Genomic DNA, 19,258 nt, shown 5'->3' with positions numbered 1-19,258 from the left:
ACATTTCAAGCCAAACCATTTGTTCCTCGTAATCCCCTTCCTCTAATAGCAATGTCTTAGACATTCCTGCTTCAAAATTGTAGGGTAGTTCGATTGTACCTCAATAACTCAGCCTCTGGGTTGCAACCTTCTCCGACAGGTTGACTTCGAAAATATGTAGCCTTTGGACTGTACCTTCGCAATTCAACAGGTTAAAAAAAGCTGAGGTTTGCAGAATTTTAACTAATGTTAACCCGCCATTTACAAAAGAAGAGTCAATTTTCCATCATTTCATCGGATTCATCCTGACTTGGGGGATTAGTCTTTCCTTCGCCTTCAGCACCATTATACGGCTCATCCAGGCAATTATTTCGGTTTGCAAAAGGTTAGTAAAATGTATTTTTCTGCTGACGTTCTGTTGAATTTCGAAAACTACCAAACTTTTTGGAAACTTTTTTTCCTGAATAGTGCTTACTGTGCCTCTTTATGAATTGGTTGTGTGCACCACTCCGAGACGCCCCCGAAGTCGAAGAAGACGCAATAGTTGGGCAGAATATCCATTGTCGATGCACAAAAGGGCTTATGGGGCCATTGGTCTGGCCCGAAGGCCAAGCCGCCCGGTGAAGGTGAAATGGTGGAGCCACTAAGTGGCTCGCTACTAAAACTGAGGATTAAGCAAACAGTCGACGCATTACACTTTGGGTATGAAGTAATCGACCAGCCTACGTGATCAGTCATGCTAATTACATGCTCAAATCAAAATGTCGCCCAAATTTTTGAATGATATAAACTGATTAGCAAATATTTCGCCCAACGACTAAAGCCATTTGATTACTTTCAAATTACACAAGGTAGAAGAATTACATTAAATACCTACAACGTGATTTGGTCAATCGTGAGTGTAGTCACGATAGACTAAAATCGATTATGAGTTAGTAGATTTGAGTAACCATGGCAACGGCTATGCTTATTCCCCCAATATGTCATCGCAGTGGTGACAGCGACAGTGAAACAACTTTGTTCTGATTGGTCAACGACAACGCAGTCCTACTATTGGTTCTCGGTATGGATTTATAGACTGACTCACGAATCAGGCTCTAGTGCCCATTACCTGAGTGTTGACATGGGTGAAATTTGTAATGTTCAGCCCATTTTCATGCTAGCTCTTGGCCACCCTCTGCTTGATATTCAGGCCAATGTTTGTGAGAGGTTTTTGAGGAAATATGATGTTGAAGCCAACGGGGCAATATTGAAAGGGCCCAAACAAGAGGGGCTCTACGAGGAACTCCTGCAAAAGAACTTCAAACTTACTTATGTTCCTGGTGGAGCTGCGCAAAACACAATGAAAATGATTCAGTGGATCCATCAGGATTCTAAGGAAATCCAATGCGCTTATCTTGGGTGTATAGGTGCCGATACAACTGGGGAGATTCTGCTTGAAAGCATACATGAGACTGGTGTAAAAACCTTATACGAGGTGACCGATAAGCTCGGAACAGGCGTGTGCTTCGTCTTAGTAAACGGTTCCCAACGCTCCTTGGTCACCTCCCTCGGTGCTGCTGCTGCACTCTCGACCAATTTTCTTCGACAAAAAAGGCCCTGGGAAATGGTGAAAGCGGCACAAATATACTACATCATAGTAAGTTGAGCATTCCTATTTGGTACTTTAAAGATGTGAGTTGAATATATTGTCCCTCTTTTAGGGTTATTTAGTGGTATCCAGCATGGATATTGTCAAACTTATTCTTGACCATGCGTCATCTCACAGCAAGGCTCTGTGTTTAAATTTGGCTTCGCCTTACGTGGCAAGATCCTACACGGAGGCACTCGACACCGTCATTCCGCACGCCGACTTCATCTTTGGCACCGTAGACGAGGCAGAGGCTTACGCTGAAGCGCGATTACTGAACGATAGGAATGCTCTGGGTGTGGCCAAGTACCTCGTCTCCTTGCCGCGAGCAGGCAACATCTGTCGTCCACGTCTGGTGGTGCTGACACAGGGACCCGGACCGATCTACACGATATCGTCGAGAGACCAGGTGCTGCGTACATTCTCAGTTACTCCACTGCCACTAGAGAACATCGTGGACACTAATGGAGCTGGTGATGCTTTTGCAGCAGGTTTTTTGGCTAGCTACCTCATTGAGGGAGATCTGGAGAAAGCTATTGATAGCGGAAAGAAGGCGGCCACCTATATTATTAAGAGGTCAGGGTTTTCTCTCGGCCCAAGAGTCGACTATACATAAATGTTTTGATCAGTTATCGTCGCCTCATATCTTTGATGTGCCCTTCTTGACGTCTCTATCAAAAACGGCTACCAGAGTGGGTCTGTATATGTACCTTTTGATACTATGTATTTTGTAAAGAGATGTTGATCGTGTAAATCCTCTTATTTTGTCCATATTTTTCGTCCTTCACTATATCTCATGTCATCTGCTTTTAGCTGTCATTTTATATCAAGAGTGGCAAACTTACAAGTCAGATGGTTTGAGGAAAGGGCAAGGTAGCAAGTGTCTAGGCAAATTAGCGTATTTGTCAATTAGAGTTCACAAATGAATTTTATGGGGATTAATCCTGAATCATCGAAGGCTGGATGTTCTATTTATGCAGGCAACTTCTTTTTTCAGTTTAAATATTCTTGTCTGAAACGGTTGCATCCATTGCTCGACTGAGGATGTGACAATATAGGAAAGCATCAACTATTGAATGGAGTAGTGTCACCTATACTTTGTGATGCTTCACGGTAGCCTCTTGAGGTGACTATCACTTAGAACTGAGTAATTAGCTTTTACAGTACTTGAATTGATCAAAATTTGGACTTCTAATTGAATACACCTCCTAGTTAGCCCGTGGAGGGATGTTGATTATCAGAAATTCTAGTTTTACATGTCGTAGAATGACTATAACAAGAGAGTAGGACTTTCACCTGTCACGAATCCAAACTCGACGTATTTCATACAAAGGTGGCTTTATTTCGGGTATGTAGGGATGGCTTTTCCAGCTAAATACAACTGCAGGAAATGTCATGTCTCAATAGCTAACTGATTTAAGAACACCCTAAATAATCTTAATTGTACAAACAAACAAACAAACAATAATCTAGCTGTGATCTCCACCACGAGCCATAAATCAGCTACGGAGCACCGGCTAATTGTAGTTCAAATAAATCCAAATGTTATAGTCAAGGCTGAAGTACAGACGATAATGTAGCCAGCTTTTTTTTACGTAAGTGTTGCACAATTTACCGCTGCTCTTCTGATATGGTTTGTTACTTCACATTGTCTCACTCAATTTCCCACGCTGATGGAATAGTCGGATAAAATGCAAACGCCAACCCACTTGACCCCTTAGCACTGGTGGTTAGGCCTAATTGATGTGGGAAGGGAAGGGGGTAGCGCCCAAACAAATGAATCCGGTGGGATGACCAGAGGTGTGTCTGAGTCGTAGTTAATCCGCATGACACTATTCGTAATGATCAGTCGTTGATCACGAATCCATCAGGCAGTCTCTCACATGTCCAGCTGTCATTAGTCGTTCAGCTATACATGACCATCGCGCCAGTTCCGAAGCATTCTAGTCCGTTAAATTGAGCGAGGGTGCGTCCAATGCTCGTGATTCTTTGTCTGCACGATTAGTCTGCTTGCGTGCGTGCGCACCGCTAATGTTGATGACATTTGACGTGGGTGTCAGTCAAAATAGAATTCTGACATTTAGTGGCAGAATGCTACTCAGTTTAATTAAGGCCTTCTGGGTCACCTCTGCTGAGGCATGGGGGTTATGCCTCCATGCAATCACATCCCAAGGGTGACATCAATAGCAAGGTTTGGGTGAAGGTTTCATACCTCTAGACAAGCATATCAGTTAATCATACAACCCCCTCTGCTATCAAAACGGGAAAGTCAGCCGAATGAGGGCACTGATTAATCGGTAAAATGAATATCGAAAATGAATATAACAAAGAGTGGATTTCTTGCTAATTATGGGTATGAATCCGGCCTATTTCACAAGTCCGACCCTACTTTCTAGAATGAAACAGTGAACGAATCAAATCAAATAGTATTGCAAAGAACATGATTATGAGAACATAGAGTAGATGAGAAAGGGGTCAGAAAGTCGGTGAGGCGAGGATAAAGAGACGTTGTTTGTTGGCCGAGATCCACTTTGTTAGACGATTAAGAATATCAAATGCCTCCTGTTTGCTAACCAGCGGTTCCAGAGTCATGTACACCTCGTAATCATGACTCAACTAAAATGTCACAGTTAAAAAGTTTCGTAGAGTGATTGCCACAAACGACGCGACAAATTGCAGGACTACTCGAGTAGTGAACGCGTGAGGAGGCAAGTGGACAAGTTGGTACCGATATTTGAATGAAATATGGTCGGATTAATCCGCTAGCTCATTGACCCAAAGGCAATTCGCAATTTTATTTGTCATCCATGTTTAGAATGCGCTGCTGATACTTAACGATTACTCAAGGTTGGCAATGGTACGAAGGAAACAACTATAGCAAACAGTTACTATTAATATCATTGGTAAAAAAACAAGTTTACAAACGAATTGTGAAACCATACACTAACCAAGTTGAGATGCGGACATAGGTCAACGGGGTAGGGATTATGCCAATATTTGTCGCAAGAAACCTGATTAATTAAAGCCACTACGTTATGAAAGTAAAAAGAAATCAGTTAATATTTCGTAAAAAAATTATTTATATTTGTATTACCACTACGCACCAAATAGGCATTGTTTTCATTCACTCTTAAGTGAGTATTACTTTACTGCAATCCTAAATTATAAAACCATAAATAACCAAGTAATTGAGCGTGAGGAGGCGATTTGTTGCCATTTAATTGGGGATTCAGTTGGATGAATAAGATAAAGATCGCTCCCATCACATGCTTCTAAAGTAACGGCAATTCTAAATACCCCAGGAGTAAACATGGAATACCAGAAGGGCTGAAAATGATAGTTACCGAAGCCAATTGAGCCTCAGTATCGGAGGCCTGGAATATGCTGCTAACGGGGTGGAGGTGACAGTGGAGGTTCTTATGCATCACGCGATAGGCGCGAAGCAGGGCTGCCTGGCGCTGCTTCACCGCTGCCACCGCAGATGCCGTCGTCATGACCTCCGAGCTATCGGAAGGCGAAGATGAGGTCGGCACAGCGGTGTTGAAGTTGTAAGGTGGAGTCCACCGGCTTGTGGTGTACTGCGCCGCGGGGACCAACTTGCAGACGAAGTGTCGCAGACCCCCACCAAAACCTAATGATGCGACGTCCGGCCAGGTGGCCGAGGCCAAGCGCTGCAAACACTCACCCTGCAGTGACGATTGCAAGCGCTGCCCAGAGAAAGATGCACATTCTTAGCATTAAAGGGGAAACGGACTGTTAGCTCATATTCTTAAGCTCAAATATGCACCTAGAATAGCGATGTTTAAGAAGCTTTTGCTTGTGGAAACACCACTTTGTTCGCCATATTTCAATGGGCAGGTCAGATGCATTGACTGCGACTTACATTTAGCGGGCAACTAGTCATTAGAGTTAAAACATGCATATTTTGAGGGAGAATTGCAACATGTTTAAGATTTACGCGTTTTTGATTTGAATGCATTTGTCAACTGGGTAGATAGATAATCAACAGTTACGTACTAACGTAATGAGAACCAACCATTCAACAAGCACTCCTATTTGAAGTCACTTTTATTGCAGATTATCAGCGACACCAATTTCGCCAACTTCGATAAGATCTAAGTAACGTTCACCTGAATATGCTTGGATTAAAATTAACATAACAATCGAGGCTTATGATTACCCCTAAATATACCAGCAATTCTTAATAGATCAATAGTGTAGCGACAATGAAGTTTCCCACATTAAACGAAATTCCACAGTTGCCTAGATGATGCACCCTGTGTTAAAACAAACAAACTGCAAATTTGCATGGATTGACTACAAGATTTAAGTACGAGAGCCAGTAATAGAAAATAATCAAGAAAGGGTCCCTGCACACATCATGTGTGGAGCGTTACTCAAAAACAAGCCTAAATCCCGAGAGGCATCGACATTAAGAAGCACAAAAGCGATAGTTGAGGTGAGAGTTAAAGGTATACGAGGTTAACCCATTCATGAACGCACCGACAAAATTTGATCTCGAGAGGTCTGGAGAGCATAAAACTGGTTGCTATCAACGGTTAGCAAAACCAGACAGGAATGGTTGTCAAGATAGGAGAGATTGGCATAGAGGTAACCACTAAAAATAACGAAAAGGCGCACTATGATACTAAACATCAATGAGTGGAAAGTCTGATGACGATACAACATACTTGCAGTTGAACTTGGGAAGACAAATGGGTAGCCAATTGGTAGAGGCGTTTCTGAAAGACTGAGAGCATCGCACAAGGTTTGTGATCAAATGGATATCGATAGGGTGAAGGAAGCGCTTCTTTATGCTGACGATGCACACCACTCGATAATTTGTCAGAAGAATGGCGAACAGAAGATCCTTATTGAAAGAACAGCAACAGAAAAACGCACGTAAAAATGTTAGCATAATGACACTAACCTACAGAAAACAACAGTCTTCTTTTCATTAGCAAATTTCCAAATTGAAACGCATTAGGCCAAAAAAGCAATCCGCTGCGGCTTATTTGAAAGGAATGATAATTTATAACGTGATTATAATAATTAGTTCAATTTAAGTCAGTGGGACCTGAATTGAGTTGATCCCATAACAACCCATTCGGGATAAAAAAGTTAAATTAGTCAAAATGGCAATCGACTGTACTGCTAAACCATCTTCAACATTATTATTCAAAAGTAAAAGCTTAGGAGTACCGATGAGGAGTGCGCATAAAAACAAGTGACCTTACCTGAGATTTAGCACCGTGAATGATGGCTTGAACCACCGCATCTCGGATTGATTTGGGTAGTGGAATACAAAGAACGGCATTCAGTGTGGGTCCCATTTGGGTTTCAACGAGTTCAACGGCTCCAGTGAGGAGACGGCAATCGCCTATCATAAGGTTGCGTAAATCAAGGTTCTGCTTCTGCATGAACCACTTATCTATCCTCTGGTGAGTCAGTGCACTCACAATCTACAAAGGCATTGAAGGCGTATTAATGTAGGGGCCAGTACAAGGAACCGATAAGGGACTGAAATATTTCAACTGAATACTAACACGGCGTCGAAATTATATGAACCTCACCAATTCACCAAGATACACCTCAGTTAATATCGACTAGCCAAACAATAATATCTTATTAGTAAAGTGCAGGAATAGTTGGAAATAATACCTGATTATATACATATTTGAGAATGACAGAGAGATGCGAAACGGGCTCACAAGAGGGTCCGATAGCAACAAGAATTAGGTGTCCGAAGGTGCGAAAAACGATGTGTTTGTCACCAGCAACAAGGGTTTGGAGTTGGTCACCTTGCTGAGCGACAACAGAAATCAGCGCATGCATAACGCCCATAACATGGGCAAGTTTACCTTCATCTCCGTACCTAGAAAAATGAGGATCATGAGCGCATCAGCCGACTGCGCGTCAATTTCACACTGAGTCGACGGCCAGAGGACCAGAAGGTAAAACAATTCAGATAACTAAGACCTTAATAATATAGTCTGTGAGCTTGATAGACGTTTTAACTAAGAGCGAAATCATGGGTTGATGAAATATGCAGTGAAGTTCGAGCAGAAAACGGTATCCCAAAGCAAGAAAAAACCTCCACATATTTAGTAAACCACTGGTTTTATGATAATTAGAACCAAACAAATAAGGATACCAAGACTGTGATAACGTACCTTGTGTATATGGGCTTACCAGCGTCACTGAAGACAAAAACATGTAGAAGGTCAGGGTCGAGACCAAGATCCTTCGCAGATGCTTTGATTGGTGAAGAAGGCGTCGAAAAACTCATTGATCTGTTTGATGACCCACACTGTTTTTCTGTGCTGGAGTCATAAAAAGAACTTTCCAAATCACTTGAAGTGGTCAGAGGTCCAGGATTACGGGGAGCGGCTCCCAGGGAATAGTAGCTGTCCGTGAGTGACTGCTGCTTTGGAGAATTATTGCCGCTTCCATTTTTCGTAAATGGAGAATCAATTACTTCGTTTTCAACGCTACTATCAGCTGTAAAGGAGTCATCCAAGTCAGCTAAGCCCAAGCCCACATCATCAAACTGTGACATTGTTATAAAGCTGCTTTAAACAATAGACCTTACCTTTCGTAACACGTGCATTGAATGAAGTATTAAGTTACCATTCATCGAGCTCCTAAGTAAATGTGATTGTTAGTAAGAATAAGGGATTTTGTAAGGTGCAAATATCGATGTGCCTTCACGATAAGTACCTGTTATTTTAATAAGAAACTACTAATAACAACCTCACTTTAACATCTCTCCTGTGTTTCCTAGAATGGCATGTTGCATGAATTGTTGTGTACGCAAAGCTAGTAACTATTGACGTTTGAAAGAGGGCAAAAATTTCAAATGCATTTGAGCTGCTACTCTCGGCATCTTATTATTCTAATTAAAGGAGAGAAATGCCGATAACTGGGGCTAACCTGGGTATAGCGACAAAATTCAAACTTATCGAATAATCTATTATAGTTTATTAGTATATAAAGGGTAGAATATTGAACAGTGGTACACAAAAAGGGCTTGCTCGACCTCAGCGTACCTCAACCGCTCAGTGTGTGCATTCCGAATACCAAATTCTAGAGAGCCCCATAACTACAGTCCAAATAAATTAAAGAATTCAAGACCTGAAAACCTGGATTTAAAGCATGTTTGGCCTTAGTTCTATTGTTTTTAGCAAGTAATCTAAATATGCTCTAATTGTAGCACTAGCTTGGTTGAGACGCCTGGGTTGTCATTGTGATTAAAGGTTTGTTTATATTTTATTCAGTCGACATTGAATTCATTTGGCTAAAAAAATATTATTTTAAATTTGATGCCTGATGCAAGGATTAAATTCGAATTCTCCTAGAAGCTCCTTTTTCATCATGCAACTGGTTTGTTTGCATTTTTGGATCCGGTGGGTTTTCTAAAGGATGGCGAAGCTGCTGGAGTGGGTGGTTTCAGCCGGTCCCAAGTATGCTACGCGTATGTCATTGCACTTATTTGTATGCGTGCCTTTAGTTGCATATCGTTACGGAATGGAAAGAGGCTGCCCAGCAATTACTAAATTTTATAAATATGCGAAGGTGGAATTGAGACCACCAACGATGTCCGAACTCACACCAGCCCTTGAAGAAGGCAAATCCATTATTAATTTCTTTAAGTCCAGTGCATGGAAGCAAAAAACTGTCAAGGTCTGTGCTGTTTTATCAAATGCATTGTTTTAGGATTTTGCTCTTGATAGCGTTGTCGCAATTGAAGTTCTTATGTGGTTCTTTGTCGGAGAAATAATTGGTCGAAGGAGCTTGATTGGATATAAAAAGGTGAAGGGCGCCTATATTGTAGCGCATTGATCTGCGACTTGTCTTTAGAATAAAACTATAGCTACTATTTTTACCTGCTTGTTTTTCCCTCAGGTAATGATTGGCCCGAATTTTTTGTCATGTGAGTTGCTAGCCAAGTGTTTCAGCTTCGAAGTCGTAGATTTCATTGATTTTCCACTTAATACTGCCTCACGGGCGAGGATATGTCTTCTATTACCTGGACCATGTCTTACATATTTGTGCCACTGTCGTTTGTGGATATTTCTTACGTCAGCCATAGGTGAAATAGCCTAGTAGAATTTGGTTTTGACTCATATTTCTGTGCGCGTATGATTCTATGTTCTGTTTATGCGTGTTAGCAGTTATACTCCCTGTGTGCCATTCTGTTTTTAGTTTGGTGCGCTCGTAGCCAGGGAGTAGGGCATTTCCGGAAGAGCTTCAATTAACCGCTAGTATGGGGTTTGACGTTATATCTTGTTTTTGAGATTGTATGCCTTCGCTAAGGCTGAAAAGGTATCTAGCTGTCGTGGGTTCCCTCCAACCCATTGAGTTCATTTTTGGCAGACGGGGTTTGATTTGGCTGGTGGCTTGTGACACCTATCAGTGGCGTTTTGGGTAGAATTGTACTTCAGATTTTGGTGGTAAGGTTAAGTTGAATTATAACTCATCACCATCTCATCGTGCAGTTACATTTGGATTTTTGCAAAAGTTGCTTATGTTTGTTAAGTATACTTGCTATCTCCTGTCTGGAGTTTCCGTAATTTGAATCAGCCCTGCCAACATTGGTGTGTGACAGTTTTCTTGCCTTTTGGAAAAGTAGCTGCACGCGTGAATATCTACTTTTATCTATCCAAGTACACTCACTAAAACGTGGCAATTTTTAACTACCGCTTCATTCTACCTCGCACATCGTTCACTCGCGATATTTCGGTCGAAAGCCATTTCGTTTGGCGTGTCCTTCTTTCCTACGAATTTTCATATCTGCACCTGGCAGTTCCTTTTTATGTCATTTTAAATTCCCAAATATTAAATTTAGTGAAGCTGGCAAGACCTAATATTTCTATCAAAAACGTCAACTGACTCGTATCGAACTATTTTCCGTTAAATACGCACCTCATATTGATAAAGCTTGGTTATTGGTTAAGCGTTTTGGTGCATATTAACTTTGCTTCATCTCCAATGGTAACTTTGTCTACTCAGTCTGTAACAGGCTCCATAATAAAGGCATGTTTATCTTCTATTCATCCGATTTTAAAAGTCTGTATTATCTGAACCCTACCTTATCAGTTTAGGTCTCAGACAAATCGCTTTAGAACTGGTGTTGATCCGAGCATTCTAAGGCAGTTGCACACATGGGTTCACCCTCGCAGTTGGTATGACTCAGCTTCCACTGAAACCAGTTTTGATAGTTGCGTTCTTAACTGGCTCTCCTTGGCCTTCAACTGTTTCGCCCCGCTTGCACGTGGAGGCACAAGTCTGAGCTTGTGGCTCAAGGCTGTGTCAGCTAGCTCTTAGAGTTTTGGACTTTTACGCTGCGGTTGCCTGTTCGGTCTTTAAGAGTAGCATAGCAGCGTGCTTACGGATGATATTATCATTGGAGGATGGTCTTTAGTATCGGTACTTGTTTTTCTAGCTGCATTCCACTTGAATGTTTGGATTACCTGTCAATGATGGCCATCGTTCAGATTCGTCCATGCAGACCTTCAGTTATTTCCGTCACCAAGCTATCGTCAGCATTGCGTATGATTGTGCAAGCCCATCCCGTTGATTTACGCAAGACCAAAGTTTGTATTCAAAGCTCTTTCACTGACTTGCAAAGAATGCTTAGACATAACTGCAGGTTTGAACCTGCCTGTAATTTGACTTACCCCACCACTCATCTGTGATTAGAGCTGCATAGCAGTCCAAATCATTGGTGAATGAAGGTAAAAAATCATGTCAAGAGGTATCAGTAACAACAAATAGTTCAATCATCATAATTACTACCTAATTAAGCGCAGGTAGCAGCTCATGCTCTTCAAGGATGCTTAAAATGCTGGATTTTCGATCACAGAGTTGTATCGTGTCAAAAGCGACGCTTCAGTGGTTATTTAAGTAGGCAATATGATATTTGCTGTTCTTCCACGTTTTTAATGGCTTTTCCTCATTAGACAACTGAGTATTTCACGACCTGAGGTAGTAATCCACGGCAGCCATCATCCTAATCTAACGAAATTGCTGCCCAGGGCTACGTGGGTGTGGCACGTACGCCTAATCAGATCATGGTAGCTGATCGCGTCATATTGGGTGTCGCAAACAGGGTGGTTAGGTCGGAAACATCAAACTAGGTGTGAGATCTCCGTGATCTAAGAAGAGTAAACTTTTTTTATAGTTTTTTGCGAATGATAAACACACGATCCGCGGTGATATACAGCATGTTAATTTTTCCGGCCATCTCACAGTAGCAGCAAGTCTAATCAGAGGCGAAACCTATGCTACGTTTTTCGAAAGCCGCAACTTACTTAAGTAAGGTATCGTTTAGGTAAAGAAAACGATTTTCCAGACCTTAAATTGGCACTAGAAGATGCTTTTGTGACCTAGGTATTAGTTTAGGAGCTGATTGACACAAATAAGAATTGTTCGAGAGAGTACTCTTAACGTAATGAGTTAGAAGAACCCGTAGAAGGTCTTATATACCCATTCTAATCGTCTACTCAAAAAATAACTGGAAGTCACATACGAGACTTTCTTCGGGTTTCTGCGCTAGGTAGTATCGCACCGGAACAGTAAAGTGCGTTCATCCCAATAGCGAGTCCAGCCTAGCTTTACCTTCTAAATGATGTTCCCGTACCAGACTGTTCAAGTAGCCGATGTCTGAAAATAAACTGGGTTTTTTAGGGTGCAGAAAAGAAAAAAACGAATGCATTTCAAGGAGTTGGTACTGAATTTATTTCTTTCAAATAGTACTTTATTACTTTTATCGCTAGTGCTGCTGAACCACTTTAGGACAGGTTGCTTGGAGAAGGTGCCTTGCTGTCTATTCTTTCGGAATTGCATGTTTGTGAATGATTATGCTCAATGCTTCAACAGACTGGCCCGCCTCTTGTGCAGTTTTGTCACGACAGGCTATCGTTGAGGCGTCCAAAATGAGGCAGGCATTCCAGCCGCTTAGATGATTGTTCGAAGCATCGAGGCTCTAGGCTGATTTTCACCATGGCCGGGAAATGTCCAAGCACGTACAGAGGGTTTGAAAAACTGGTTACATACCCAACAGGGGCTGCACTAAGTGACATCAGCATGGGAGCTAAATCGTGAGAGATTTAGGACGCAACGTATAGTACAAGAATCAAGACCACCCTTCAAAAACTTCATCCCCAAGTGTGAAAGGTCCGCAGCGGTATCGCCGGAGACACTGCTGTTTACCTGCCTAATGTGTTTTTACCGGATTGGTACCAACAGGAACATCAATGGTCTACCATGCGCAAGCGGTGACACGTTCTCTTAACAGAGAGCTGATCACGGAGCCACTTCCCCTTTTGACTGGCATTGACAGTACGGGATGTCGGGGCACGAAATCAAGCCTTTTTCCTTTCTCATCTAAAAAGACCGTGCCTGTCATCTATCACTCTCTGTGAAAATCTTCGTGGTCAAGGCATTGGTCACCACAATAAATATTCTCATCCACATCCTGGTGACTGATGCCGTTGTGCAGCTTCTCCATCAGCGGCACACGCATCAACCCAGTGGTCACCCCAGCAACCGTAAGCACAGGTCACCTAAGGTCAGCATTTTCACCCTTCTTACGGTCAGCCTTGTCTCAGTACCTTAGCTACTTGAGGAGGGTGCTCCCTGTTCCTTTGACCTCTACCTGCGCTTAACAGTCGATTGTTCAGGCCACGTTTGTTGATATGCTTTAGGGGCCTGCCTTCCACAAAATGAGACTTTTCCTCTGACTACTTCAACAACTTAACTTCTAGAACAATTTTAACCTGTGAGATGCAGTATTATCATTCACAGAGGGACTAATATTTTTGTTTCTCAGTTAAAAAAAGAACTTTTGAATGCATAGCGTCTTTGCAAATGGTTATTTCATGAAGTTGATGTTAGGCGATGAAAAGGTCGCCAAAATTGGAATTACTATGGTTGTTGCTTGAAGTTGGAATTTAGGACCGCGTGATCGCATTGAAGGACTCCTCATTGCACTTTAAAATGACTGTCTCTGCGCGCCCCTTCAATTTAGCAAAAGCAGTTTGAAGGGACCATTTTAATCGAAATAGTGCATGTACTTCACAAGATCTCCAACACAATGCGCTCTAAGAGAAATCCCTTCTAAGAACACGTTTGCCACTCATCCAAAGGTATAGTTGGGAAAGTGTAAATACGATTTTGCGAACCTCGGATCCATTCCAATGCTTGCATTTTGTATGCAGCACCACATTTTGAGCACCCAAGTCCATCTAAGTAGAGATAATGCCTGGGTAATTTTGTATTCAACTATCCAAAGACAACGGCGTTTATTCGTTGTCTGATCTAAAGAGAGAAATGACGAAATCTTGCAGGAAATAAATGTAGAAAAGCCTCTCAAATGTGGCATTCTCGAGTGTCAGGAAATTGAAAGTAGCTCTTACTGAATGTTGAGAGATGAATGGACCAACGAATAGGTAGGCGAACAAGTATATTTGTTCAACTCCCTCCTAATTCCTTACATTTTCTTTAGTTGCCAACTCTCCAAGGCAGCACGAACTCCACTAGAAGCATCACAGCAGTGGTAATTCCGACCACCTTTAATCAGCAATGAGGGAGAAAGAAGTCGTTTGTTTTTTGTTCGGCAGCGGCCATTTTGGTGCGTCTCAATTTTGGTAAAACCGTTGCCATGCAAAATAACAGTCACTGCTCTATCAATGCCATTCGTAAACATAGGGTTCCCTAAAGGTGAATAATTTGGGTAAATAGTTACTTCCTGTCAAAACCCATTCGGATTTCAACAAATTCCGCCAAATGGCGCCAAACTGCACTTTTAGGATGTTACCGACCCAGGACACCATTTCTCGGCATTGTGTAATGGAACAGCATCAACTGTAAAATCTAACGCTTAATCAAGAATAACAGAAAAGATGATAACAAACACAAAAGACGGAAATCTGAGCAGTACAGAGAACCTAGGAGCGAAGAAGAATGTCCTAGGTAAGAAATACTGGAACACATCCACTTTTAATAGCCTGAAGATATCGTCAATTACATTTCTCATTTATCACTTGGAATGGTAAATAAAGCAGTGCCCTGAATGCACTATGGATAAGAGAGTAAACCTGTTACCACACCCATGAAGCCACTGGATGCAGAAGAGTATAACCCAGTAAGACTAATGACCAGAAACTCGTGCATTTGTATGGAGCGCAGAGTGTATAATAGGTTTATTTAGAGTTAAAACTTGAGGGGTAATTAAAAGGCAGCGTCTGTGTTAATTTGATTCATCAACCTTACCATATATTGAAGGAGTGTGTGTAATCTAACTGCGATTTTGTTCTCAATCGTTCAGGTACTTTAAATGTAGTTACTTCAGACACTGCGTCTGCTGCATTTGTACTATCGTAACCTGCAACTGACTAACGTGAATTTCAAACAGCAAAAGAGTTTATGTCAGACTAACTTCAAAAATTGAACTGGACCTGATCGACATGCCCACACCTGATGCAGTTATTATGACATTTGGTGGGGAAAAGTATCAGGTGATTGGTCTCCAATGACCTTGAGTCTGGGGTCTACACGCTGTAATGGATGACCTTTTCAGATTTACATTGGTGGTCCACCAATTGGGACCACCGGCTGGTGATATCTCTACCCCTCGCTGTGGCAAATAAGCCTCTATCTCTTCTCCAGAGAATCCAGTTGCCATCGGCTCGACGATTGACTATCGAGGCGATGCCATCGCGGTTCGTCTTTCTTTGCTGGCTTCGCTCTTTTAGGTCCCCTAGGCTCATCTGCGTCTGCCATCAAAATTGGCACTTTTAATCACTGCTCAACTGTCATCATAATTATTGATACTTATGTTGTTCCCGTTGGTGCTTTGCCATGAAGTTGAGTCTTCAGTTACGTTGACGGGCAGATCAGGCCACCAGTAGCACTTTATTGTGGCAATGAGGAGCGTAAATTTTCTTTGGACATCAATGCCCGAGATTTCTAACCTATTCAACAAAAATATGCCAAAAACTTTTGCCTTCAATATGTTCACATATCTTATTCCCAAAAAAGACACTTTTTGTAGGCTAATTGGTCTGTAAAGATCAAGTGAGATCAAAAATTCTTGTCATTCCTGAATGTAACTCGATTCATGTTTCAACATTGTTTCAACAACTGAAATCCGATGCAGGCTCGGTATTTCGGCAAAACAATGTATGCTATTTTAGAGCAGTTTACTTTTTAAATCGGCATACTCTACATGCTTACCCTCGGTATTTCCACAGGAGAGGTAAAAGTAGACTAATTTGAGTCAAAAATTCTCCATTGCCATGGTAACGCTCAACGTCAAAGGGATAAAGCAAAATACCCTTCGTCTAAGTGAGATGCGAAATCCTGCCGGTCTCTCTTACGTGAAGTTTTGTAAGTAATGGCGAGTGAGCTGAAAGTAATTATTAGTAGGCCATGACGTTCAGATCACTCAGCATGTGTAAAGGAGAGATGAATAATGAGGGCGTCTTTTGAACGCCTTCCACGAGTACCACCAGAACTATGGCCGTTGCATTTACTTCCAGCTTAGAGTCAAGGTGGATCTACCACACTTGCGGATGCCGTCCTACCTTACTTTATGGTACGATTGGGCCCCTTTTGGTCAAGTTGGAGTTACAAAGTTATTTTCACCGCACTATTTATGAAATGTGAACCAAACACTAGGCGACCACTAATTACAAAACATTTTACGGCGCCTTAAATACATCTAACATAAATAAATGAAGAGGCATTATTTGCAGGAACTGTGACCAACGCGGGTTAGCGTGGATAGGGGGAGCGAAAACAAGGTTTTGATTCGCCATCAGGCCAAATGTTTATTTCCCTCAATTTTCAGGTCACGGCCTGAGGGCGAGGGGGTAGGGTGCAAAGTGCGCAGCTCAAGGTCAAGCTGCATACACATACACACAACATGTAAAAAGTGAATTCATTAGGTTTGCCCTAGTTGAACAGTTTAAGGAGAGATCAAGATAAAGGGTCTGATCATCAGTCTTCCCTATGCTAAAGTAAACATCCTTCACAGTACAGGTGCATTTGGGAGGGTTGCCAAAAATTTTGAAGCGCATAAAAGACGTCAAAAAATTGCTTAATTTTGCATTGGGCGATTTTATTTAACTCTTTGACTTGTCACGTCTTTCACAGTCAATCCTGCCCTCATGTGGCTACCCGCGAGGGGATAGTGCACGTCTGCAACATCTACAATGGGGCATAACTTGCCTTCTGTCTGTCACACAGCGAAAAAGGTTTCTGTTGAAGTGGTGCCTAGGAGGAACGACGTCTCAAGAATTTAGGGAATCTTTTAAAGTTATTTTCATCCCATTCTCTACTGATTACTTCGCATTGTGTTGGTATTACGGGATATAAAACAGCAGCCGGAACCCCTGAATGCGATGGTTTTGCGTGCAATCAGGTACATCACAGCAGCTTAGGTCGTAAGGGCCTAAAATGTTGTATATTTCTGCTACATCTTAGTAGAATGGATGGATGTGATCGTTGCTTTGTGTAGTAGCATGACCACATCCTTTTGCAAACAAGGACAACTTTCAAGGCCAGAATTTATTCTGCCACATGAATAATCCGTGCAAGTTAATTTTTATTACCCTGTACTCTTGCAAACGTTTGAAACATGGAAAGTATTCGGAAAAAAATGAGAAAACCACACAGTTTTGTAAGAAGCTAACTCCAAAATTTGTACGATGTTTTGTTGAAAAACGTTACTATCGGATTTCAAACTTTTATGGACTTATTGTGATGCACGGAGACTTGAAACAGATCGTCCGAAACCCTTTTGAAACCAACTCAAAGCTTCAACATAACCACATCGTAAACCCCCATCTTCCGTATACTTGGCTTTCTAAAACCGAAATCACTTTTAAGCACGAATTTAAATCAACACTAGCATAATTCTATAATCACAATGATGGGGGTAAAAGGTTGGGTCAACCTTAAGGCGCTTTTTAGATAATGAAAACAGCACCCGCAGCACCCTCAGTTGGATCTATCGAACCCCTCGATATGGGGAGGATCTTGATGCATAATCAGTGATTGTCGAACCGAAGACTTGAGAGAAGGGTTCGTTAATTTATTTTCATCACATTTTCGGCAATTAAAACTAGCTATAAAATTTCCAACTGTTTCCATATTTAGTACATTTAAAAAGGCAAATGTTAGCTATGTCCTTGCAGGTCGCTCTAGATTTGGGGTGTACTCTAGCAGGTATAAAACTTTTAATTTAAGATGTTGCCTCGGTGCAGACTACCTCCCTTGCAGTTGGTCTAAATGAATACCACTGTCTACGACGGTCATGTTATCCTCGAATCAACAGTGAATAGTCACTCGGCGGCGTCTTAAACTGTCGTGTGGCGCTACATTGTTGCCCAAAACAGAAATTTTCAGCAAGAATGATTCCAAGCACGCTTGATAGCACGGAAGCCGAGTCCAGCGACTTTCATTTGCCCCCCTCCTCGTAACCGTGGTAAGGATCGAGTGAAGGAACTATGGCCCGTATCGAAATCGTTAGTGAGATAGCTTTTCAAAGGCTACCAGCTAACACAGAATCCGACTGATTTTACACGGTTCTTCAATTTTTTTTAATTGTAACTTGACAAAGCAATTAAACACAGGTGCAACTAATTTTATGCCACAAAATGATTTGCACCAAAAATAAAGCTATTTACGCCTCGTCTTAGCCGTGCCTGCAATCCTACGGGTTGAACGCACAGGCCATGAAGTGCTCGCCTCTGCGCCGATTGGCCAATTGGGACTGTATTTAACGGTGTCAGGTTTCAGGAAGGTATTAATCCGACAATACAATCGGTGAGTGTGTTTCATCACTTCCCATGACTCTGCTCATAACTATCCCTAATCACAATGCAATATTTTTGATCCGCAAAAAGCCTACTAGTATGTAGAACTGCACCCACATGGTCCAACTGCATGATAGCTCTTTAGTGAAAGCAGCATGCACTCCCTAATAGGGGCCACAGAATTTCTTGCCTTAAGTCTACAGATGTCGAACTTGGTGTTTCGGTTTCAGCGAAATGAGTTGACAGAGGTTTCGATTCAGCACCTTGAAATAAGACAACTTTTTATTTTCTGGTTTTAAAATATGATAGGTTTGAGGCTTGGAAACTGTTCCATTTACATGCACTTGTTGATCCACAGGAGGGCACCATGAGTAACAGATCTGCGTGTGAGGGGTAGGGGCTAGATCAATGCCTAGGACACTAATAATTTACTACTGGTTTCGGTTTATGCAGAGTTTTCTTGTAGATAAAGTTTTTGAATCGCCTTGATTGTACCTTACTTCACCGATCATCGATAGACAAAACTCAAATATATATACCCATTTTTGGTACAAACGTGCTTCAGGGATGGCAAACTCGGCAGCAAAGATGGTTGTATCATGGCCTGATATTAAACATCCCCCCTCACGTCTACATCTATGACACCCAGCTTAGTTCTGGTATTGTAGCCATTCCGATACCCCCATACTTTGTTCAAAGAACAAATTAAAGCGTATTGTTCATATATGTGAAATAGGATTTTGAAACTTGACAAACTGATTACCCATTTCGGTTAGGACGTAGGTCGTAGCCAGGACTTAGGAGTTTTTGCCGAATGCATCCCTTA

At 41.8% G+C, this 19,258-nt stretch overlaps 3 protein-coding genes across 3 annotated transcripts; 2 read left to right on the top strand and 1 right to left on the bottom strand. All coding sequences in view use genetic code 11, as the record gives it.

The window, feature by feature from the left end:
- Positions 1–1,102: 1,102 nt before the first annotated feature.
- On the top strand, positions 1,103–2,225 carry EGR_04160 (Adenosine kinase 2; the record flags this gene model as incomplete). The annotated part of the gene is made up of 2 exons (XM_024493409.1): positions 1,103–1,618; positions 1,683–2,225. The coding sequence occupies 2 exons, from the start codon at positions 1,103–1,105 to the stop codon at positions 2,223–2,225; spliced, it is 1,059 nt and encodes a 352-aa protein (XP_024352110.1).
- Positions 2,226–4,084: 1,859 nt separating this feature from the next.
- On the bottom strand, positions 4,085–8,168 carry EGR_04159 (hypothetical protein; the record flags this gene model as incomplete). The annotated part of the gene is made up of 7 exons (XM_024493408.1): positions 4,085–4,225; positions 4,954–5,316; positions 6,113–6,227; positions 6,301–6,479; positions 6,847–7,071; positions 7,271–7,484; positions 7,783–8,168. The coding sequence occupies 7 exons, from the start codon at positions 8,166–8,168 to the stop codon at positions 4,085–4,087; spliced, it is 1,623 nt and encodes a 540-aa protein (XP_024352109.1).
- Positions 8,169–9,031: 863 nt separating this feature from the next.
- Positions 9,032–9,451, top strand: EGR_04158 (ATP synthase subunit g; the record flags this gene model as incomplete). Its single annotated transcript, XM_024493407.1, has 3 exons — positions 9,032–9,083; positions 9,120–9,292; positions 9,326–9,451. 3 exons carry the CDS (start codon positions 9,032–9,034, stop codon positions 9,449–9,451), a joined length of 351 nt encoding a protein of 116 aa, XP_024352108.1.
- Between the last annotated feature and the right edge of the window lie 9,807 nt (positions 9,452–19,258).

The sequence above is a fragment of the Echinococcus granulosus genome, assembly GCF_000524195.1.
Source record: "Echinococcus granulosus chromosome Unknown EG_S00025, whole genome shotgun sequence".
Classification (NCBI taxonomy): Eukaryota; Metazoa; Platyhelminthes; class Cestoda; order Cyclophyllidea; family Taeniidae; genus Echinococcus; species Echinococcus granulosus.
The sequence above is the reverse complement of the archived record's forward strand: the minus strand, read 5'-3'. Positions and strand labels throughout refer to the sequence as shown.